The sequence below is a fragment of the Furipterus horrens genome, unplaced genomic scaffold, assembly GCF_987537825.1.
Source record: "Furipterus horrens unplaced genomic scaffold, mFurHor1.1.pri manual_scaffold_3, whole genome shotgun sequence".
NCBI lineage: Eukaryota > Metazoa > Chordata > Mammalia > Chiroptera > Furipteridae > Furipterus > Furipterus horrens.
In genome coordinates this window covers 72889402-72914427 of record NW_028327173.1, presented here as the reverse complement: position 1 = coordinate 72914427, position 25026 = coordinate 72889402, and the positions used below count along the sequence as shown (strand labels likewise).

The window sequence follows — 25026 nt, the reverse complement described above, 5'->3', positions numbered from 1 at the left end:
AATATCACAGTCCTCCATATTACAAAGATCAGGAAAAGTGGCAAACCTGTTAGGGGCTGTGGAGGAGCCCAGATTGTAGGTGTTTATAGATACACAAACAGGACCCGGCCTTCCTGGCCCCATCTCACCCCAAAGCATCTACAGCAGCGGCTCCCAACCTACCTAATGCCGCGACCCTTTAATATAGTTCCTCATGTTGTGGTGACCCCCAACCATAAAATTACTTTTGTTGCTACTTCATAACTGTCATTTTGCTACTGTTATGAATCGGAATGTAAGTATCTGATATGCAGGATGTATTTTCATTGTTACAAATTGAACATAATTAAAGCATAGTGATTAATCACAAAAACAGTATGTAATTATATATGTGTTTTCTGATGGTCTTAGGTGACCCCTGTGAAAGGATCGTTCGACCCCCAAAGGGGTCGTGACCCACAGGTTGAGAACTGCTGATCTACAGTATCCCCACAGAGCAACCCTCCGTGCTCATGAAATAACCAGAGGCCAGAGTCTCTCAGCTTTAATGCCTTAAAATTACATGCATGGTTTGTATATACATGCAGTTTGAGGGCTAGCTTCTCTAAAGCCTCTAACTCCACAAAGGTTCAGAACCAGGTCACTGGATCTTGAGTCAGTCCAATGAGCTCCTTCGGTCAGCTGCCATGGTAACGGCAACAGATGGTCCCTTCAGAGAGGGGGGCTGGTTAACATAGCGCACAGTGAGTCCAAGGATGTCATGACCAAGGCACAGAGTTTTGTATCAACAGAGGAGAGTGAAGACCAGCTGAGGCTCAGCACTTTGACCAGGGAGGCTGCAGTTCAGGGAAGTCAGCAGCTCCTCCCTGCCTACGATTTGAGGAAGGACTGTCCCCAGGATGACAGAAAAAAATGTTGGATTCTAGGAGCATGTCCAGCTGATACAAGTGTGCTATATTCCAGGCAGAAGAGGATCAAGAAGGGGACCCAGGGGGCCTGGCTCCACAGCCTGGCCCAGTCACTTTACCTGGTGCACCTTTCTCTCCCGGAGATAATTTCTACAAAAAGGTGAGGATCCCACGCAGACCAGAAATGCTGGTGTCAGGGCTTTTACAAAGTACCTGCAGTGAATACAACAAAAAAGAGGGGTTAATTGAATTGCAATCTTAATCATCCATGGACCTTCCCGACAACATTCAAGGTGAACCTCTGGATGTGAGTTCAACATTAAAATGCAAGTTTAGCACATTTATTTGTTGGGTTGTTTATAACTCTGGCAAATTAGCATGACCCCGCCCCCTCAGAATCTTTGGGCCAGTCCTCTAGCACTGACTGTCTGTGACTAAACATGACATAAAACTAAAGGAACATGCTTTCATTCATTCAATCAATAGTGAATGTCCAGGGTAAGCCAGGCGCTGTGCTGAAAACAGACTTTACAAAACAAACAAAAACCATTGTCCCGGCTCTCGAGTCCTGGAGGGAGGGAGATAAATAATCAATGAACGACAGCAAGGCAAAACTGTAGAAGCATTTGTGAGGTACACCCTTAGTCCACGGAGTGTGATTCCCTCTATGGGAAAGGGGAATCAGGAAAAGCTTCCTGGAAGATGTCATGCCTGAGCTTGACTTAATTCAGGAAGTGGGTCATGATGGGCCTGGGGGAATTAAGCCTGGCAGTGCAGGTCACCAGAATATTTGCTGTTGTTGGGCATAAAGCAAATGGACTGAGGCAGGTTGGAGAAATGGGCAAGGCCTCGGCCTCCCAGGTTGAGGGGTGTTAGCATTACCCGGTGTGCTTGGATTTGGACAGAGACGCAGAGGCGGGTTTAACGGTGGGCGCACCGGACAAGTGCCCTGGGCCCCAACTTCTGAAGGGCCCCGCAAAACCCCAACTTTACACTTTTTTCTAATGACACCAAGTTTGGTTTCATGTGTGCAATTTTAATTACATACAAGTTGTAAACTTGCGGGACCCTTCACAAGTCGGGGGCCCAGGGCGCGCGCCCAGTGTACCCGCTGTTAAATCTGCCTCTGACAGAGAGGCCTGTATCTTGGCTCCACCCAATCTTGGTCTGTCCAGTTTATTTCCAGTAATGTATAGGGTCTGAATTGCTGGAAACCTGTCCTGGGTAGCCTCTTACTAACTATACTAGTCATTTAAAAAGCAATAACTTCCAACCACATTTACATTTTTGGAGAAGCATAAAATGGGTTCATCTCCACAAATCAGTCTGCTTTCTGGTTAGATTTCGCCCCCAGCCCCCTTTTTGTTCTTTTTTTCTTTTGGAGATGGGGGAGAGCGGACCTCAGGCCTTTAAAGAATCTAGATAATTTGATAATAATTGAGAAAATTGTCAAAAATTTGTCAATAAAATTGAAAGATTTGGAGCCAGAAAAAAAACCACTGCCAAGCAAAGTAATTGATCGTATTTAAAGAAATCGTCACCTCCCGTCTGCCAACCCAAAACAGAAGCATAAAGACAAGTGGGGCACCCTACCCTGTCAGTCACATCACCAATTCTCACCCAATCCGCCTCCTAAACCTGTCTCCAATCCATCCCCTATTTCAGGCCCCACTGTCAACCAATACACTTAAAGTCTGTACATCACTGTAAATTTTACCAACACAAACACCCTCTGCGGCCCCGTACGCCACCATCACAACACAGGCCATGTTCCTTCAGTAGAATATTCAAGGCCTTCACACGTGGCCTTCACCTGGCTCTCCAGCCTCATTTCCCACCACACCCAACCATCCTCATTCCCCTAACACACTGGGCTCATTAAGCCTGAATACAGGAGCATTTGCTTTGCTCAAAGATAGGGAAAACTAGTCCAAGAATCAATTTATACATCCAGTGAGGGCATTCCTTGACAATCCAGAAACACCCCAAAGCAAAAGAAAGAACTGCCAAATCCACCTGGCTGCTACTGCTACTGACGAAGGTACTGTCCTTAGCACAAGACCGTCCTTTACGGCTTACAAAAGCACTCTCAAATACACGAGAAATATGTAGGCAACAGTTATTATTCCCACTCTAGAGATGAGGAAATCGCCCCAGAGAGGCAGTGGGTACTTAAAGAGTCACACAGCCAGGACTTCAAGAGCCAGTGCTCTTTCCATATAACAGAATCAGGGGACAAGGCACAACTGAGAGCAGGAGAACCATCCCGCTGTCTTTAGGTACAAGAGCCAGGCAGCTTTTTCCTCCTTAGACTAGTCCCATTCACTTCTCCCAGTCTGAGGGTACCATGGCTGCAGTGCAACGAGCTCAGTCATCACACTGCCACCTGCTTCGCAAATGGCCAGGGCAGTCTCCATGGTGCCATCTCACGGTGTTGTGTCCAGGGCAGAGGGCAGGAAGTGCGAGACAACTGGCAGTGGAATGATAACCGGCTGTACCCCAGGGATGATGGGTGGGCATCTTCCCTGTTCTACTCAGCCCCATGAAGTGACTCGCCGGGGGTGCTGTAGCACCTGCAGCAGGGTACTCTTGGGAGGCACCTGGTACAGGGTCTGCCCTGTCCTCATCCTCAAAGTAGACCTGAAAGATTAACAGAGGAGCAGAGGTCAGATCAAACAAAGGGCTGCAGCAGCACCAGGCATGCTGAGGCCAAGTCTAGGGAAAGTTAAAGAGATCTGACTGCTATTAGCTGAATGCCTCCCATACAGAGCTGTGGGATATAAAGTACTCAGTCCTCCCCCAAGATACTAATAAAAGTATTATCGGCCCTGACCCATGTGGCTCGGTTGGGCATCATCCCACAAAGCGAGAGGTCGCTGGTTTCATTCCAAGCCAGGTCACATGACTGGGTTGTGGGTTCAGTCCCTGGTTGGCGTATGTACGAGAGGTAACTGAGAGATGTTTCTCTCTCACATCGATGTTTTTCTCCCTCTCTCTAAATAAATAAATAATTTTAAAAAATAAAAATAAAAAGGTATTATTGGCTCCATTTTCCAAAGACAGAACAAAGGCTCATCTTACATTCGTAAGATGGCTCTCGGTCCCACATTGGGTGAGGAGGGTGTCCGTGCATGGGGACAGCCAATATGAAGTGTCAGGGACCAACGAGGGTGAGAAAGGCAACCACAAATGGCAGGGGGAGGGCTGCCATGGGGAGTGAGAACCCAAGAAGGATAAGGGGTATGTGTGCAGAGTGGTTGAATGGTGTGCATGTAGGAAGAGGCGCCCCGCTTACGCTGGGGCAGCAGCCTGATGGGCGAGTCAAAAGTCTAGGTAGGGTGAAGAAGATTCTGCATGGGAGAGGGGACCGTGGTAGTGACAGGAGGGGGATTGATCAAATGAATAAATATATGAATAATAATAGAAGCCACTATTACAAATATAGAAAGGAAGAAAAGAGAGCCTGTGGTGTTGGATTAGAACTGAAGATACCTGTGAGACCTCATGTTTCTTTCTCTTTCTCTCTCTCTCTCTCTCTCCCCCATCCCCACTTTCTCTCTCTCTCTCTGTCTCTCTCTGTCTCTGTCTCTCTCTCTCTCTCTCTCTCTCTCTCTCTCTCTCTCTCTCTCTCTCTCACACACACACACACACACACACATTTACATGCCCACACCCCTATTGTACAGATCTTGGTTCCAAATATACTTTTCTACTAAAAACAACCAGGACTGCTTGGGGAAAAATGGGTGATTCCAGAACTGAGACCAAAAAAAAGCACAATTTGAGCCTAGAACAGCTTGTGCCAGAAAGCAAAGAAATGCTTACAAAATGGAAACAAGTCAAAAGGACACAGAAACAAATTTAAAGGGGTTCCCACTGGCCAAATCTGAGATAATATGAGTATAAACTAATCATAGTAATAGATTATAACTCAATGAATAAAATAGAAAACCATAAGTCAACTGATATAAAGAGATTACTATGTTGAAGGTTTGATAAACAATGGAACATTTACATCATTTCAGAGTACCTCCCTATAAATTACTAATTACAAAGAAAAAAAGATTTACAGTACAAAAGACTGTCAGACCCCCACCTCAATCAGGTGATCAAAGTGAATGTCATCAGTAATGGGACAAATTGAAATTAAGAGCAGCTGACAGGATGCAACAAGGCGCATCACTTCTGTGGTATTCTGGTCAAATATGCATAATCCATATCGAGTCAGGAAAAAACAAAAACAGACCCATGCTGATGGACTTTACACAAAATGCCTGGTCTGTAAGCTTCAAAAGTAGTAAGATCAAGAAAATCAAGGAAGGACTGAGAAACTCCTCAATAGACTGAAGGAGGCTAAAGGGACATGACCACTAAATACAAAATACAATGTGGGATTCTGAACGGGTCTGTTTGCTATAAAGGACATTACTGGAACAATTTGTAAATGCTGAATGGAGTCTGAGGATTAGGTGGTACTAGTGCAGTGATCTTCAACCCTTTTCATCTCACGGTACACATAAACTAATTACTAAAATTTTGCAGGACACCAGAAAAAACAACAACAACCATATATATATATATATATAGTTGTTTTTTGTTTTTTTTTGACAAAGAAATAGGTATAATTTTGATTGATACACACTGGATGGCTATCGTGTTGGCTGTTGTCATTTTTTTATTTGACAATCTAAGGGAAAAAGAGATCAGTGCCCCTCTTTGTATGTTTTAAAAATTCTTGTGGCACACCGGTTGAAAATCACTGTACTAGTGTATCAAAGTTAATTTCCTGATTTTGATGGTTGATTAGGATTTTGAAGGAAAATACCCTTGTTTGTGGGAAATAGAAACTGAAGTATTCAAGGATGATGGGGGATCAGACGGCATCTTATTCTGAAATGGTTAGAAGATAAATTCTTTGTACTGTAATTGGGATTATTTTGTTGATCCCAGTGATGGAATATCATTCAGACCTAAAAAGGAAATTCTGACACATGCTACAACATGGATGAGTCTTGAGGATGTTATGCTAAGTAAAATAAGCCAGACACAAAGTCCAATATTATATGGCTCCACTCCTATGAGGTACCTAAAGTAGTCAAGTTAATAGAGACAGAAAGTAAAATGGTGGTTTCTAGGGGCTGGAGGAGGAGAAACTAGGGAGTTATTGTTTAATGGGGACAGAGTTTCAGTTTGGGATGATGGAAAGGGAAATGGATGGTGGTGATGGTTGTATAATGATGTGAATGTACTCAATGCTACTGAACTAGAATAATAATTATATAACTAATTAAAAAGAGCTAAAAAATGGTATTTGATGGTAAATATACAGAACATAAAATGGTAAATGGTAAATTTCATGTTCTGTTTTACCACAATTTTTTTTAAAAGCAATGAAACCTCCACACCCCCGCAAAAAATCCCACAGAGGAACAAAATAAAACTTCTCTTACCTCTAAATTATCGGGGCAGTATTTCTGCTCTAAGTCCCAAGAGGGCGTTTCACCAAACATCACCATTAGATGATCAATAAACCTAAGGATATAACATGTACTTTCTGGGTATCAATAACTCATGATCTACTTTCCCACATCATAGTCCCCAGACACCAAATCACAGAGATAACAAGAATGTACAGAACATGAAATGCAATGTAAGTCATTTTTACAACAGTGCCCAAACTGTGTATGTGTATCACTTGTCCTATTAGGACATAGTAATTGTCTTTAAATTTAAGCCTGACTCAAGCTTAACAACATTCCTCTCATTTAAGCCACATTCTAAGCATTAACCCTAGGAAATCACGTTATAACTGTTAGTTATATATTGTCTAATAAATATACTTAAATTACTATGCATATACCACCTACAATTATTTTGTATCTCACCAGATATGTACAAACGCCGTACTAGCCCCGTCAGTACAATGGTGAGACTGTGTCTGTCACTGCAAGGGTAGTTAGCAAAAGGGGAATCAGCTACAGGATAGAGATTACGCCAAACCAGACTGAAACCCTCTACACTATTCTCTTCCCTCCTCAACCAAAATCCACCTGTCCCTCCTGCAGAGACAGCAGGAAAAGAGCATGCTAGCAAGAGCAGAAGTTAAGTACCTGGAGTCCTCAAGAAAAGCAGAGATGAAGTCCGACTGGGCATACTCTGGGTACAGAAAGAGCACAGGCCAGCTCAGTCGGCCCTGGTCATCTACACTCAACCTGGCTCCATAGGGGTTCTCAAAGCTGAGCCCATCCAGCAGTTTACCTAGACTTTCTGAGGCTGAATCTTCATCCTCACTGGCAGCTTCAGCAACTAGCCTGATGTTCCTAGCCTGGGGTAAAGACAGAAACACAGAGAAACCTTATTGTGTGGAAAGATACAAACACATTTCACTAAAACAGGGAAAACACAACACTGCGAGCTCCCTGATTCGTCGTCATTATCCCTGAGGCCTGGCACATAGTAGGCATCGTCTGTTTAACTCAACTTCCCCCAACATCTACCACAACAAAGACGAACTAGACACGGTTCTTGCCCTCAAGACCTTGCTCATGGTCTAGTGGGGAGACCTAAGGAAATAAGTACAATATACAGTAAGAAGTAAAGCTGTGGAACTGCAGATCATGAATAATTAGTTCAGTCTGAAAGCTGGAGGTGACTGGGGAACTCTAGGCCTTAAACAAAGACTTCGAGAGGCAGAGAAGTAGAAGTGGGGGAAGGTGGAAGGGCATTCTACCCCAAGGAACAGCATGTACGAAGGCACAGAAAAGATCAAGAGTGTGGCATGTACAAAAATGACAATGCTTGTTTAGCTAGGACATGGAATACTAAAGATAATGCACACTGACTTAATCTTGACTGTCTCGTGGAACTAAGGATAATCTAAAGTCTGACTAGTAGAGTCACCTCTTATGTTTGTGTATGGAGATTCCTAAGGTTACAAATGAGAAGAGAATTACATGCACTCAAAATTGCCTTTGATGGGATCTCCTAACAGGGGTTGGCAAACTTTTCCTTAAAGGGCCGGAAAAGAAATATTTGAGGCTTTGTGGTTCAAATGGTCTCTGTTGAAGTTAACTACTCAACTTTGGCATTGCAGTGTGAAACAGTTACAGGTACCACATAAACACACAGGCAGGACTGCAATTTGTTGACCTCTGCTTTAAACTATTGGTAATAGTATGTGTGGTTTTGTGTATACACTGTCTTTTGTACAGTGAGGTTTTTGAGATGCGGTTAGACTAAAGGAGAGAACCAAAATAAGGTGTGTGTGCAAATGCCTGGGCATTTCAATATTCTACATTTTAGAAATTGACCAAATCCCTGATTATGAATGAGAATTAGATGGAGAATCAGGAGTATTCCATTTTGTTTAACTTGTTTACATGTGTGAACAGACTGCTTGTTGTGGGGGCGGGGGGACTAGTGGAGCGCATCTTAGTAGTGTGAAGTTCTCAAAGTCAACAAGTCACTTAAATGGGTGTATAATTTAACTCACCAAAGAATGAAACCAAGAACCTACCCCACACTCTCATAGCAGGTGTTATCTCCTTGTGAAGACCAAGACCAAGTAATCCAAGGCTCACCGAGTGACTTGCTCACCAGGTAAAAGCAAGGTTTGGATCAGACTACATTCATTTACAGCAAGGACCTGACTGACCAACATTAGCTACGTGAGGTTTCTTTACCTCTGTGAGACCACATCATCACCTAGCAAAGCAGGAGCCAGAAAACCTACCTCAGAATACAACTGTGAAGATTAAATGATGCTTAACCCATAGCAACTATTCAGGATAGGTTACCTGAGACCAACACATGTACACAAGTGGGAGAGCTGACTGAACTCAGGGAGTCTGACTCCACAGCCCCTTCATCACACAGAGAGAAAATGAACAAATTCATTCAGGTAAAGCATCCCAAGAAAGGTTCCCAAGAGGCCTCAGGATCAGTGGATCTGATAAGACCATAAGGGCCTAAGGTTTGAGAACTCACCTTCACGACCTGGAGTAAAGCCTCATTCAGATTCTGCTCCTTCTTTTCTTTCAACTTTGCTTTCCTCAAATCCCTCTGTTCAGTTCGCTGAAAATGAAATTCAGATCCATCATCTCCAGGGAATTTGCTTCCTCGTTACCCTAGCCTCTTCCTAAATTACTATCTCTTGACTCTGCAATCCAGGCTCCTGTGTCAAGGGATACCAGTAGCCAAATTCAGTTCAATAAACATTTTAAAAGCACATGTCTGGGTGCCAGGACCAGTGACAGCAGAAATTAAAAAATCTACAATTCCATGCCCAAGGAGCTCACGGTCTACTGAGAGGGTCAGACAAGTAAAAGGTCTGTGTTTCCCTGGCGGTGTGAACCAAGTGCTTTAAAATACAGAGGAAGGAGTAACTAATTCTGCCCCTTTGAGAAGGTGGGTTTAAACAGGCAAGGAAGAGTCTAGTCCACCAGATGAAGAAGAAAGGGCATTCTTGGTAAAGGAACTGACATTGCATGGATACCACTATGGGGCCTTTTTTTAAAAATTTTATCCTCACTTGAGGACATGCTTATTGATTTTAAAGAGAGCAGAAGGGAGAGGAAGAGAAACAGCGATGTGAGAAACATTGACTGGTTACCTCATATGCACCCCAACCATGCACTGAACCCACAGCCTAGGCCTGTGCCCTGACCAGGAATCAGACCCAGAACCTTTTGGTTTATGGGACAACACTCCAATTAACTGAGCCACCCAGCCAGGGCATTTCCACCACCCCCCTCCCCCAACTATGGGGCATTTTAGTTTCATTGGTATGGATGGGAAAACCCAGGGCAAGAACTTATCAGAGGCTCTGTCTTTTTCACAATTATTATATAATCCACAAGAGAAAAATGCCACCAGTCTACTTAATCTGGCAGGAAGATAATTTAGATTTCCATTTCCTGCTAATCTACCCAAAATCAGTTGATTCTGCTCTTACGCTCAAGATTGTCATTAATAGGGATCAGCAAACTCCTTCTGTAAAGGGCCAGAGAGGAAATGTTTTAGGCTTTGAAGACCGGTCTCTGTCATCTAGTATCTGGTTTTGTTGCTGTTTATAACCCTTTAAAAATGTGAAAAACATTCTCAGTTCATAGGATGTGCAAAAACAGGCCTCTATTTGGCCTGTGGATCAGTTTGCTGACCACTGCTCGGAAATATAGCACCAACCATTCATCAACTTCCCCACAAATGCCCCAGAAAGGCTAGGATTGTTTTGTGCTTTTTTTTTTTTTCCTTGTGGACAGCCTACCCTTTCAGGGAGATAATGGCTGCTAATTCTTGGTTATTCCTTCTCCAATCCAGTCTGCAAAGAGGGCTGCAAAAATCCTTTCTGCTGTTAGCAAGTTTGATTACACTATCAAGAGTGCCCCACTCACGGATACCACTAGAACTATGTCCAATTCCACCTTCCTAGTTGAGCTACACTTGACCACCGTCTGGTCCACATCAGAGAATGATTAAGATGGATGATTAAGGATGGCTCGGACTCTGTCTCACGTTTTACTCATTTACAGAATGCAAGTGGGTGAATATGGCTTCCTGCTGTATCTCCTGAAGTTTGGGGTCTCAGTAGCCCACATAAAGTGGAATAACCACCAGGTCAGGTCAGAGGAGCCCTGAACTATGGAGTTCACTGCTCCCTCTTTTTTTTTTTTTTTTCTTTAAGATTTTATTTATTTATTCTTAAGAGAGTGAGGGAGAGAGAAATAGAGGGAGAGAAACATCAATGTGTGGTTGCCTCCTGCACACTCCCAACCGGGGAACTGGCCTGCAACCCAGGCATGTGCCCTGACTGGGAATAGAACCTGCGACCCTTTGGTTCACAGGTCGGCACTCAATCCACTGAGCCACAGCAGCCACTGCAACTGCTCCCTTTTTTTTTAAATCAACTCGGTTGAGTTACAGTTTACAAACTTTTATAAGTTTTGACAAATATATACCCTGAGTACTCAATACTCCAATCAAGGTAGAGAATATTTCTTTCCCTAGAAAGTTCCCTCATGCCCCTTTGCAGTCAATCTCCCTCCCATCTCAACAATGTATGTTTGCTTCTTTTTATTGCCAAGTAATATTCCATGGTATAAATATACAACTTTGTTTATCTACACTCCTGTTATTGGCTACAAGGCCTATTTCTGGGTTATTATAAATAAAAACAGACTATAGCATTCTTATACAAGTCTTTCTATAAACTTGTTTTTATTTCTCTTAGGTAAATTCCTAGGAGTGAAATTGTTGGGTCACAGGACAGGTATATGAAACTGCCAAACTGATTTCCAACATAGTCATACCATTCTATATCACACTGGCATTGTTTTAGAATTTTAGTTGTCCAAGCAACACTTGTTAAAAAGACTATTCCCTCTCCATTGAATGGTCTAGGTACTCTTGTTGAAAATCAATTGTGTATAAATATGAGGATTTCTGAGCCCGCAATTGTTACATTGATCGACATGTCTATCCTTATGCCAGTACCACAATACAGTAGTCCCTCTCTATATCGCGGTTCACTTATCGCGGCCTCACTGTATCACAGGATTTTTAAAAATATTATGTTTAATTATTTATCATGGATTTTTCGCTATATCGCGGGATTTTGCGGTACCGTATACATATGTTGTTAAAGTTATGTAGGTTTAAGAGTGTAGAATATGTTTAAGAACGAAAGTAGTGTTTATAAAAGTGTGGGAAAGGTTAATAAGGGACTGGGAACGGTTAATAAGGGACTGGGAATGGTTTATAAGTGTGTGGGAAGGGTTTATAAAGCCTTAAAATATATATAAATACTAAAATAAATGTAAGGTTCCTACGTCGTGGATTTTCACCTATTGTGGGGGGGGAGTTCTAGAACGTAATACCTGCAATAAGTGAAGGAATACTGTATCTTGATTACTACAGTTTTGTAGTAAGATTTAAAATTAGGAAGTATGAGTCTTCTAACTTCTATTTTTCAGCATTGTTTTGGCTCTTCTGGGTCCCTTGAATTTCCATATGAATATTAGAATCAGCTTGTCAATATGCTACAAAGAAGCCAACTGCAATTTTGATGCAGAGTGCACTGGAGAGTATTGTCACCTTAACAATATAAGACTTGATCCATGAACATGGAATGTCTTCCCACTCATTTCGGTTTAGTTTCTTTCAACAATGTTTTGTATTTCCAAAGTATAAGTTTTATGCTACTTTTGTTAAATTTATTCCTAAGTATTTTATTCTTTTTGATGCTATTAGAGATAAAATTGTTTTCTTAATTTCATATTGGGAATGTTCTATAGAATACAAATGATTTTTGTATATTGACATATCCTACCAGCTTGAACTAATTTGAGTTCCAATAGTTCTTCTAGTGGATTCCTTAGGGTTTTCCATATTTAAGACTATATCATTTGCAAACAGAGGTAGTTTTTACTTCTTCCTCTCATTCATTTCTGAAGGGTAGGTTTGCTGGATATAGAATTCTTGGTTGAGTCTTTTGCTTTCAGCACTTTGAACATCATCCCGTTGCCTTTTGGTTTCCATGGTTTCTGATGAGCTATCAGCTTTTAATTTTATTGAGGGTCTCTTATATGTGAAGTCACTTCTCTCTTGATGCTTTTAAGATTCTCTTCTTTAGAAGTCTTTGACTTTCAACAGTCTATGATGTGTCTGGGTATAGATTTAAGTATTTCCTACTTGGAGTATGTTAAGCGTCTTGGGAGGGTAGATTACTGTTTTTATCGAATCTGAGAAGTTTTCAGTTCTTATTTCTTCAAATATTCTTTTGCCCCTTTCTCTCTCTCCTGGAACTCCCAGTATGCCTATGATGATGTGCCTGATGACATCCCACAGGTGCCTCAGTCTCACTTCACCTTTATTCTTTTTTCTTTCTGTTCCTCCAACTGGGTAATCACAAATGGCCTATCTTCAAAGTTCGGCTATTAAGCTCCCTAGTGAATTCGTCATTTCAGTTCTCATACTTTTCAACTACAGTATCGTGCAGAGTTCAAAGTTCCAGACAACAAAGAGAAAGAGGATGTCTTTTTCCTCCCCTAGCAATTTCTGACTTCTTCCTCTCTTGGTTTAGTTCTTCCTTTTTCAATGCACTGTTATTTTATTTATTTGCGTTGATTTATTTTTTATTGATAATGGTGGTATTATACATGGCAATGTACTCCCACGGCAGGATACTATCCACTTGACGTAAAGATACTGCAGCCATCTTACTAGGCATTTAAATTTGTTGTATTTGTTGATCAATTACCAACCATCCCATTTGTTAAGAGGTTCACTTAGTGCGTGAGAGGGTGAAGCAAAAGGAAGTGGTGACAGCAGAGGCTTGCTTTCACCTGGAAGACTTGGATACCGCCTCTTAGTTGGAGTACCTTGCATTGGTCTGGAATACATAAAAAGACAAATCAGTCTATAACTTATCTAGTTTTTTCTCTAGTGATTTAAACTTAGCCTCCATGAACTTGGCCAAACTATCAACTGCACCAAGGACAGAATCAATTCTCTCTAGTAGATGATCTCTAATTTCCTTTGTGTCAGTTAATATATCACTGGTCTCTTCACCTGACTCACTTCCAGGTGGCTCTGTGTCTCTTCCCTTTAACTCTTGGCATTTGTAGAGTCAGCTCATCTGTTGATATTGCTTCCTTTCTTGTTTGTGTTTCTGTGACAACTAGAGACAGAGCTTGGGTTAACGCTTCTTGTGGTGTGTCCTGCAGGAATGCTGGTGGCTCTCTCTATGCTGGATCTTTTGGTGGACCTGCCTGAAGAGGATCTGTTGACCTGGACATCACGACTGATAACGGCCTGCTTGGGCAGCTCTGCAAGGGCCCAGACATCTTGGTCAAAACTTGTTGGTTCATGGGTTTTATTTTTAAAGAAGAAAAAGTTCACAATGACCAAAAGACACAATCTGAGGAATACTAATTAATTCACTAATGCTAACTAAATGTCAAATGGCTGCTGATTTTGCCACCAACCTTTAATTTGTCTGCTTTAGCCCTCATTTCCAGAAGCTTCTGCTCTTTGGCATCTATCTGCAGCCCCTCATCGTGCCAGTTCACAGCCTTGGCAGAGTTTTTTAGTTCCAGATGGCATAAGACACCTGCAGAACTCAGAACCCTTAGGATCCATGGACAACATGCATAGGAAGAGCCCCCCTTGAGGAGGAACCCCCACCTCCACTACCTACCAGCCAGCACCCTATATGGGAAAGTCCCTTGTACTGCATTCCCAAATCTAGAAAGACTATTTTTTTATATCTTAGATCAGTAAGATCTCTAGTGCACTCAGCTCAAAACTCCTGTGAGCCTCCCTAGTCTTAAGGACTCAAAGTAGAAAAGGCTACAGCTTAGCGGCAAAAAGCACAAGCCTTGGAATCAGACAGATCTGGGCTAGAAATCTGACTCTGTCATTAACCAACTAGGCATTAGACAAAGGACTGAGCATCTCTGAGCTTCAGGTTCTTTATCTGCAAATGAGAAGAATAAAGCCCATCTCAGGTGATTTTTCTAAATGGAGTTTGAAAGTACAGTTTGCCTCAGCCATGGTAAGACCAAAGACATTAGGCCTCTCCTGAAATTGTTCTTGATGTCTACCAGTTTAAGCTGCCTCTCCTTTAATCATGCTCAATTTTCTCCCGTTAGCCTCTTTGGGCTTTCCACAGATTTTCAAACTATGAGAACTATAAGTGCTTACATGTCAACAGAATCCAACTTCATCTCTCAAAGATGAATGAACTGATACTCAGAGTGGGTATCTTGCCAAGATCACATAGTAAGGTAAAACTGACAATTCAATGAAGGATTACAGACTTCCAACTTGAGGCCAAGTCCACAGGACTATACTCAATTTACTTGCCAATCTTTATTCAGTACCTTCTTTCCCTATGAGCATGGATCTGCTTACCACCTCCAATCATAAATATCTAAATAGCTAAAGCATAATTTTAATAAAGCATTTTAAGTTGGTCCATGGGGATACAGGGAAAATTAATAGTTGAGAAATAAATTAAAGGTTGCAAAGCACCTTTAAACTTCTCAAAAAACGGTGAAGTATAAAAGTAATAAAACACTATTATTACATAGAAAGGTCAGACTACAAGAGAAAAAAATAACCTGGGAACATTTCAGCATCAGAGTTATTAGCACAGGTTGCATAACTTATCTTTTAATTAATGTTAACATGGCATTTTAATATCTCGCCTTTCAATCAACAAAAATAAATTTTTTTAATCCTAACCAAAGACATGCTCATTGATTTTCAAGAAAGAGGGGAAGGGAAAGAGAGAGAGAGGGAGAGCAGCATCAATTGGTTGCCTGTTATAAGTGCCCCAGCTGGGTACCGAATCTGCAACCTAGGCATGTGCCCTGACTGGGAATTGAACCTGCAACCTTTCTGTTTACAGGATGATGCTCCAACCAACTCAGCTACACTGGTCAGGGCTCAATAAAAAAAACGTTTGGAAAAAAATTAGAATGTGGCTTTGGAACTGCTTTATTTTAATTAATTTTTATTCTTTATTAATTTGAAATGAGGAATTTCATTTTCTCTACAAATTCTTAAAACACAAAGGGTTAGGTTATTCTCTGGGGAATTCTTTAAAAAATGGCATGTTGTTATTGATAAGGACCAGGAACTTAACATCAAGACTGCAAAAATAAGGTGACTTCATTAGTTTCTTAGCACCTTAATATCAAAGCTTAAAATGTCTCAACTTTTGGCACAGTAAGTACTAACTTTTCCTTATTTCCAATCGTACTGTACAAAACTTACCTCTCACTATTGCTTTGAGGTGGCAGGGTTTTAGTTTTCTGGCAGCTGTCACATCATTGAGAGCCGAACGAAAATTGCCTAATGAAACATCATTTAGTTAAAAAAAAAAAAAAAAAAAAACCGACAAGTTTTATTTAAAATCAGAATATTTCCAAAACTTTGTGTGTAGAGACAAAGACACTCTTGTACAACCTTGGATAAATGTAAATCAGAGCAACTGTTTTTAGAAAAATATCCATAATTATGCTCATCAAAAGCCTTAGAAATGTTTTTATCAGGCAACCAATCCACAGAACTATACATGGCTAGCTAATAAGCACATGAAAAGATGCTCAACATCATGGATGATTAGAGAAATTAAAATTAACATGAAACTGGCAAAGATTGATAATATCCAGATAGGGGAAAAGGGTACTCCAATGGTAAATTAGAGAGCAAATTAGCATGAACTTTGTGGGTACATTGTGACCCATGAATATTCTTCTAAGTTATCCTACCTATAATAGTTGCTGTGAGGTCAAGAGGGATAACAAATGTCAAAGTCCTTTATAAGCCCTACCAGTGACATGTACAAGGAATGGCTCTCACTATTATGCATCTGCTCCTCTGGTGTCCCTGTACACGCACAGGTTTTTTTCTTGCAAGGTGCTTGCTCATATTAGCCCTGTAAATGACACCTTTTAAGTTCACCAAGGAAAGGAGCTATGTAGCTCTTGTTCACAGTACAGTGCCTAGCACACAGTAAAAGTCAGGTCTTACTCATCTCTGTGATGCCAGTACCTGGCACAACATACTGTCTGCTGAATGAAGAGAATATATTCCTCCAGAAATTAGAAGACTGGGTCTCTAGTCCAGGTTCAGGCTTTAACCAAGGAGTCCCTCTCCCTGGGCCCATGCAAAATGAAGGCACTGACTGGCCCAAATAATCTCTGAAGTGCTATACCACTCTTATTTTTTTAGGATTTTATAATAAAACAGGCTAAATGAGAAAACAGGTAGAGCAGACAATGGTTGAGAAGGAACTCTGCTCAAATGGTGATGAGTCCCAACAGACTCCTCCCAGCTAGACTGCAAGGCTTATTCTCTCTCAGCCCCTCAGAATGCCTGGGGTCATTCCCAGGTCTTCTCTAAACTGTGATAAGAAAAGTGGGTTTAAAATGATGAAGACTAGTCACTAGCAAATAATCAGTGTTTCCCAAGGTCATATCTGCAGAACAGTACTGCAAGTGTTACCTGAAGAGGTGGTTTACAGACCTTGAGAATCATGGGGTAAGGTTCTTTGCTGTAGGTTATAACATACCAATGTGCACTGCAAATCCCCCACAGAGAAACAGAACTTTCCAAACTTACTTGTGCAAAGAATATTTTTTTACTTCAAGAGTCCCACAGAATACTCTTTGAGAAATTCTCCCTTAGATAATATAGTTTCTCTCACACAAAGTTCTCTATTACCTTAATCCTTCCACAAAAGCATCCTTGAGAAGGCCAGAAGCGGGGGTGGGGAGGAGGGAATGGGACATTTTTTTGAGGGAATAGAAGCATGTGCGCTTTAAAAAATCCCAGATCATACCAACTCGTATACTCAAGTATTTGATGTCACCCATTTGTTCAGAGAGCAAAAATTATGCAATCTATCTGGTTTCCCTTTTCACCAACTCTACCTGGAAGATCAGAATTCAATTAGAGTAAATGATCCTAGGTATCTGGGATAAGCAGCTCTTCTTCCTGACATTCTCAAACTCCCCACTGACCATAATAATGTCTTTATCATAAGTTAACTCTTTAGAAAGCACTCAATAATGGAATAAATTACCCAAATAGTACTGTGCTGCTGCCCGGTTGGTATAAAGAACAGCATTCAAATCAGGGTCAGCACATTTCTTCTTTAAGCCTTCAGTATATGATATCACAGCTTTTTTATAGTCTTTTTCTTTAAAGTAATCATTGCCCTCATTTTTATAGGTCTTGGCCTGTTCTGCAAAGAGAGAAATAATCATTATTTCCTATTTTTTAAAAGGCTCATTAAAAATATTCTAAACCATGCAACAATGAAATATAATAAACCAAGTAGAAGAAACCAATAGGGAAACAAAATTCAAAAAATTCTATAAACCTGCTTATTAACATGGAGAAATAAAGTCATGTGTACTTAATACTACAGTCAATTCCAAATATTTTACAAGGTAGATTATTAAGTGCTTACAAAAAAGAAAACATACAGGAAAAAAGGTATACATACCCTAGTTTTTGAAGAACTTTTTTTTTTAAGTTACTGAAGAGATGGGGGGAAATTATACTTTTACTTTTGCTTATGTTATTTTATTCCCTGGAATGCAAATTCCCTCCTCACCCTAGTAAGAGCCTACAAAATTGTTAAGACTCAGTTCAAATTTCTGATCCATTGTGAGCCCACTCCTACCTCCCTGCCTTCAGTGTTCCAGCAGCACCTTGTATATAGCTACATGTTGGCACATAGCACACAGCTTTGTCCTGATTCTTTAGGACAATCTGGTTACCCACTGGAGCATGACCTTGGAGCCCAGTCTTCTTCACCCCTGTATCCTTAATGCCTAGCATTTAGTACGTGTCCAAAAAACTGGATGTAGAATAAATAGTGACGGGTTATCTCAGGCTAACTACTACGTGTTATAAATCAGAACGACTCACTTTTTTTTTTAATCCTCACCTGAGGACATGCTTATTGATTTTAGAGAGAGGGGAAGGGAGGGAGAGAGAAACATCCATCCGTTGCCGCTCACACGTGCCCCGATGGGCCCACTTGGACCCCCACGGGACCACCTGGACGCTGAGGAACCCGCAACCTAGGAATGGAATAGAACGCGAAACCCCGTGTTTATGGGACAACGCTCCAACCGAGCCACACCGGCCAGGGACAGAACGACTCACTCTTTACCTCAATTCAATAGACACGGAACAAATGTTAAGAGTCATGGAAGATACCTTCTGGAGATCGCTCGTCATCAAAAATAATTGACTGGAGGCAAGCCAAATCAGGATTCTCCTTGGGATCAATTTCTGATGGTGCTTTCCTCATAAATAGGGGGATCTCTTCAAATTCCTAGAGATTGTTAAGAGAAGAATGAACCACAGAAATGGGATTTGCCACTGAGTAGATCCAAGTCTCTACATCAAAATTTTCTTACTTAATATGACGTGCAAAACATCATGATTGGCTATATCGCTCCCTACCCAGGCCTCAGTTTCTCATCTATAAATGAGAGTGTAGAATAATGATCTCTAAAGATTCTTTCCCTTATGACATTCTTACAAGAGTGGCAGTACACATCTTCACTGAGCGCTCAATGTTCCTTCATCTTCGCCACAACCCCATCACATTCGTGCTATACCTAGGGCAATTATAGATCCAGGAGACGGATCAGAGAAGTTAAGTAACCGACCCAGTAGCAGAGCCAGCGGGTGGAGGAGTCACAGGCCTGACTCCTAAACCTGTCCTCCTGAGTGCACTGACGGAGTAAGAAGGCCCCCAATCCCTCGAGGCCGACTGTTCACACTCGAGTAGAAACCACGCATCTGCTGGCAGCGTCAGGGGTCTAGGAGCTGAGGGAGCCGCTAAGTCCGCACGACGCCCTCACACGGTGAGAAGCCCACAGGCCTGCCTACCTCTTCCCAGTGGTCCTCGTGGAAGCCGCCACGGTAAGGCTGGCTCGGGGATTTTTCCGTTAACGAGTCCTGAGTGTCGCCGGAGGCGGGGTCCGGCTCAGGCCGCCCCATGGCAGCTCCTCAGCTCTCCAGCCACGGGCTCGCGGTCCCGGCGCCGAAAACTGCAACCCGGTTACCTGCCGCGCGAGGGCCCTTCCCTAAATCCTCCGGGTGGCGCCCCATCGCTTGCCTAGTGTTCCGCGGTACGGGGGGCGTGGCCAACCTGGCTCCAGCCGTCCCTCGGACTGACACCTGTCCCGCCCAGCCCTTCCCCGCACCCACCTCAGCCGCAGCCCCGCCCCCCGAATGCTTTGGTGGTGGTGGATAAACCCGGCTTCCCCCAGCGCCCCACTATCCACGCATTCGTTCGCTCGTTCAGCAGGTTAACACGTATTGCCTAAGCTCCTTCTGGATTCCAGGACTGTTGTATTCTGTGGGTATACAGGGCTGGGCAAAGCAGATAAAATCCCACCCTCCTAGGAGTTGATAAGGTAGTGAGGAGAGACAGACAATAAATAAATAAGATGTGAGAGTTTGTCAGGTGGTAGCAAGAGCTATGGGAGTAAACGTTTAAACTGGTGGACAGGCATTCAAGCAAAGAAAGCGTGGAGTGGCCCAGATGTGTGTGTCGGCGTGGGGGGGTGGGAGCATTCCCTGTGGAGGGAACAGGCAGGGCGGAGCCCCAGCAAGGGGAGCTTCGGGGAGCAGAATGAGAAAGGAGGTGAAGAGGGAGGGATGGTGGGCGTGATTCGGAGGACTGGGGTTTTCCTCTGTGCGATGGGACCTTTTGGAGAGTTTGGGGGAAATAAGTGATGTAATCAGACATGTCGTATAATATTTCCAAGATTAACCACCCCCTACCACCCGCAGTTGAGATGGAAACAATGTCTCCAGACCAGGTGAGCCTTTCTGCAGACACTGGGTTACCCAGCAAATGGCTGCCAGCCCCGCATTGGGTGCTAAGCGTCAGGAGGCCCACAGCCTGGTCTAGAAGGAAAGGCAGCCAGGCCGCAGACCAGGGGAAACCAGGGCTGCTTACAGGTCTGCACAGAGGAGTCAATGTTACCTGGGATGAGGCAGGATAGTGAGAAGCTAGGAAAATTCCTTGGCAAGTGGAATGGGGAAACTGAGACATAGCTGAACAAACTGGCCAAGCAATTCACAGCCAGATACAGAAGGTGACCTCCCTAGAGATAACATCTAGGCCTCAGCTGTATTTCAGCTCCAGCCCCAGAAAAGCAACAAAACCAGGTGGGTGATGCCAGGTCCAGCTGCTATGACTAATGACTCCCCTGCCCTGATGCTGACCAATCAACAGAGACCACAACCCGGAAAGGATACACCTGGGAAAGCTGACAGATCTCCTGAGCTCTCCCTTAAGACCTCGCCTAAACTCCCAGGCTTTAAAACCCTGGAGATGAAGCTCTTGTCCATACAACTGCCCCCACCTGCTGCCCCACCCTTTCATTCCACTTAGAGTGAGCTTTCTATTGCTCATTTTTTTCATTATTCCTGTTTTGCCCCAGAGCCCTCTTCCTCCCCTCTCGCCACTCTAATGTGTTTATTTTATTTTATTTTTATTGTTTTTCTATTACAATTGTCCCACTTTTTCCCTCATTGCTACCCCCCACCTAACCCACCCCTTCTCCCAGTCAATCCCCACCCCGTTGTTCGTGTCCATGGGTTATTTATACTAGTTCCTTTACTAAACCCTTCCCCTACTCACCCCCTTTCCCTCCCTCCCCCCACCCCCCTGATAACTGTTACTCTGCTCCTTGTTCAATTTTGCTCATTTGTTTGTGTTGTTCATTAGTCTCCTGTACCAGGTGATATCATATGGTATTTTTCTTTCATCGCCTGGCTTATTTCACTAAGCATAATTCTCTCCAGTTCCATCCATGTTGTCGCAAACAGCAGGAGTTCCTTCTTTCTTTCTGCTGCATAGTGTATTCCATTGTGCAAATATACCGCAATTTTTTGATCCTCTCACCTACAGATGGGCACTTAGGTTGTTTCCAGCACTAGGCTATTATGAACAGTGTGGCTATGAATATAGGGGTGCATAGGTTATTTTGTATTGGTGTTTCAGGATTCTTCGGGTATAGTCCTCGCAGTGGAATCGCTAGTTTAAAAGGCAGTTTCATTTTTAGAGTTTTGAGGTAATTCCATACTGTTTTCCATAGTGGCTGCACCAGTCTGCATTCCCACCAGCAGTGCACTAGGGTTCCCTTTTCTCTGCATCCTCGCCAGCACTTGTTGTTTGTTGATTTGTTGATGATGGCCATTCTGCCTGGTATATCTAATGGGCTTTAATGTGTATTTTCAACTTGTATATGTTCTTGCAAAATGCAACTTCTGTGCATACTTCTTTTTTTACCCTCATTGGAAGATGTTTATTGATTTGAGAGAGAGAGAGAGAGAGAAACATAGATGTGAGAGACAAACCTCAATAAGTTGACTTCCATACTCACCCGGATTGGGGATTGAACCCACAACCAGGTATGTGCCCTGACTGGGAATCAAACCTACAATCTTTTTGGTGTACGGGACGATGCTCCAACCAACTGAGCCACCCGGCCAGGGCCATACATTTTTTAACATGCTTTTTTCACTCAGCACTAAGTTTTAGGTTCCATCCACGGTGTTATATGTACCCCCACTGCCTCTAACTGCTCCGTGGTACTCCATGGCACCCACTCACCCCCGAGGATGGACACCCAGGTCCTACTCTCCCAGGCACCACAAATAACTGTGATAGACTTCCTCATACATTGCTCTTTTTGGACCAATGAGGGGATTTCCCTGAGATGTGCACCCACAAGTGGAATTTCAGGGTCATTGGGTATCCATAAAGTTAATATGACTGAAGAGAGACAGATTCCTGTCCAGAATGGCTGCACTTATTTAGCCTCCCACCAGCAATGCCTACGAATTCCTGTATCCCCATGAGGAGGGAGCATTCTAATGCAGAAATATGCCCACAGTTCTCCCCTGCTTGCCTCTCCCCTCCCCACCATGCCTTCCCACTGCTCTCTGGATGGAGTCTCCCTGCTTAACACAGCCTCCAAGGCCACAGTGGCCAACCCTTGCCCTCCTCTTCCCTCCCACTGGGCTTGGTTGCACATATGTATCTGCACTCGGGCCTTGGCCCCATGTGCCCTGTTCTCCATACACACCCACCATGTGGTCATTTTTCCAAACCCACTGGAGGAGCACCTTAACCCCAAGCTGGTCTATATACCTCCTCTGGATTTCACAGCTCCATGCTTCCCTTCACCACAGTCCTGACCTGCTGGGCTGTTGGTGTCTTTATATCTCTTGTACTTCCATTAAACCAAAGTTTCCCAACGCCGGCACTTTTGACAATTTGGGGTGAATGATTCTTCCCTGTGGAGGCTTTCCTATGTAAATATTTTAGGATGTTTAGCAATATCACTGGCCTCTACCCACTGATGCCATTACCATCTCCTTCTCCAAGTCATACCGACCAAAACGGTCTCCAGACATTGTCAGATATTCCCAGGGGATCAAAAATCACGCCCTTGGGGGAAACCATTGCATCAGACCATAAACTGCCCAGGGCCTGGAGTTGGGTCTCGTTTATGTTTGTATCTCCAGCACCCAGAGCAAACCTGGTCCAGGTTAGCTGCTCAATAAATGTTGCCCAAATGAATGGCAACCAATCTTCATGCAAAGATCTGAGGGTAGGACTCAGAGATTCAGATTCTGGGATATGCATGATGTCATGGGGTGGGAGCTGTCTCTTTTTTTCCTCCCTCAAAAACCACCCAAATCATCTTCTCCTTTTGTTCTTATGCTCTCCCTGTTGGAGAGGGAAAATCGAAACTGCCAACAAACTTACTGTGTGGCCTTGAGCAAGCCACCTCACCTCTCTGAGCCTCAGTTTCCCCACCTATAAAATGTGGACAGATAGCCTGTGTGAGTTTGTAAATGCTGACTGAGTCAACGAGGAAGGCCATGCTCTACTCAAAGACTCGTGGCACAGAGCAACAACTGCCCCCGACCCTGGGGCCTCTCCCACAAGGAAACACTCAGTGGAGAGAGGTAAGCCAGGTGCCATTTATAATGAGCGTGGCGGGGGCCTTGGCGTTTGTTGTATTAAATATAGTCAAAGATGCAGAAGTAATTCCAGCAGGGAGAATGAGTCAGTTGGAAGGCTGCCGTACGCCCTGGCAGGTCAGCAATGAGCAGCTCAAGGACCTCTCCTTTTATTGAGTTTTACAAGTATAGAAATCAGTAGGGAGGGTAAGAAATGAGCTCACAGGCACATTCCAATATTGATTATAATACACAATTACTTACTTGGGATTAAAACAAAAGGAGGTTAATATATAAACTATAAAGAATGTTTCCTGAGGTGGCTAAGATGGCAGTGGAGTAGAGGCAGTGTTCTCAGCTCGCTCCTGTTAAGGAGAGACTCCAGGAACAAATGCGGAGAGGAGTGACTGAGTGGGTGTGGACCTCCGATAACATGAACAGGGAGGGGAGTGTGGGAGCAGCATGGAGGGGGGTGGAGGGGTTTACCACACACTGCAGGCTGAGTCATTCCAGGACCCTGTGCGTCTGCAGTACCAAACCAGAGAGCTCACTAGCCAAGAGCTGCTTGGAGGCTCCCCCTGCTAGGGGTGCACTGGTAAGTGAAGTCTCGTTGGGAGTTAGGGAGAGGATTCGGCTGAAAAAGCCAGAGGAGTGGGAGAACAGTGAACAACCAGGACTGGGAGGAACTGTGCGATCTGAGTCTAGAGGGAGGCCTCCTCAGCTGCAACCTCCGACCGAAAGCTCGGCATTCCGGGCGCGCACAGCACCCGCGCTAGGGCCCTACAGAACAAAGGGACAGTTTGGGGGCAAGGAGACGGGCTGTGCAGAAAAGCCGCTGCGGAACTCCGGACCAGGGGAGAGCTTCTGAGCAGGAGAGCAGTGCATGCCCCCGGCGCTTTGAGTGATGGCGCTAGAATCCCACAGAACGAAGGGTGGGTTTCGGGGCTAGGAGAGAGATAGGGCGCGCGGGGCGTGTAAGCAGGGAAGTGAGCGGAGGCTGTGGCTCGGGAATGAAGATGTTTTAGGGCAGGGAGAAGGGCCCACAGGGAAAGGCCGCTGCAGAGCTCCAGACTGGCGGAGAGCTCCTGGGTAGGAGAACGCCACGTTGACCGACCACACTAGAGTCCTGCAGAACAAATGGATGGTGCTGGGGCGGGGAAGGAGATAGAGCGTGCAGGCCTATAGACAGGGAAGCCAGTGGAAGCTGTAGCTCAGAATAGAGACAGTTTTGGGGCAAGGAGAAGAGCCCATGCAGGAAACCCGCTGCAGAGCTCCAGACTAGGGGAGAGGCCCTGGGCAGGAAAGTGCCACTGGGCCCGGTGCTTTGACCGACTGCGCCAGAGTCCTGCAGAACAAAGGGACGGTCTTGAGACAGGGAGAGAGGTAGGGCATGCAGGCATATAGACGGGGAAGAGAGCGGAAGCTGTAGCCCGCGAATAGAGACACGACTGGAGGCAGGGCGGGGATTGCTGGCAGGCGCAGGCTGGTCCAACAGTGGGAAGGCGTAGCTGGACAAGCCTGAGGAGGGCTGAGGGTGCCTCAGGAGGGGACAACTAAACGCAGCTCACAACACAGCAGCAGAAGGCCCACGAATAAAAGACTAGCAACCCCAGAATCAAGC

General features: G+C 43.9%; 1 protein-coding gene and 1 long non-coding RNA gene across 3 annotated transcripts; both read right to left on the bottom strand.

The window, feature by feature from the left end:
* Window positions 1-351: 351 nt before the first annotated feature.
* LOC150015319 (uncharacterized) lies at window positions 352-7206 on the bottom strand. Of its 2 annotated transcripts, none has more exons than XR_016509986.1 (3): window positions 6998-7206; window positions 6338-6419; window positions 352-1100 (listed from the first exon to the last, which is right to left on the bottom strand). It is a non-coding gene; the product is annotated as an uncharacterized LOC150015319 (long non-coding RNA). The 2 variants fall into 2 exon arrangements; XR_016509985.1 differs by lacking the exon at window positions 352-1100 and adding an exon at window positions 3181-3527.
* A 1675-nt stretch (window positions 7207-8881) lies between these two features.
* LOC150015318 (hsp70/Hsp90 co-chaperone CNS1 homolog) lies at window positions 8882-19490 on the bottom strand. Its single transcript, XM_090271737.1, has 5 exons — window positions 19308-19490; window positions 18627-18744; window positions 17479-17640; window positions 15666-15743; window positions 8882-8960 (listed from the first exon to the last, which is right to left on the bottom strand). Exons 1-5 carry the CDS (start codon window positions 19416-19418, stop codon window positions 8953-8955), a joined length of 477 nt encoding a protein of 158 aa, XP_090127863.1. The 5' UTR covers window positions 19419-19490; the 3' UTR covers window positions 8882-8952.
* Between the last annotated feature and the right edge of the window lie 5536 nt (window positions 19491-25026).

Coding starts and splice junctions, on each gene's coding strand:
- LOC150015318 (XM_090271737.1), bottom strand. CDS start 19,418: ATGGGGCGGCCTGAGCCGGACCCCGCCTCCGGCGACACTCAGGACTCG. Junction 18,745..19,307: donor ACGAGGACCACTGGGAAGAG/GTAGGCAGGCCT, acceptor AACAATCTCTAG/GAATTTGAAGAGATCCCCCT. Junction 15,744..17,478: donor AGCAGCACAGTACTATTTGG/GTAATTTATTCC, acceptor ATGTTTCATTAG/GCAATTTTCGTTCGGCTCTC.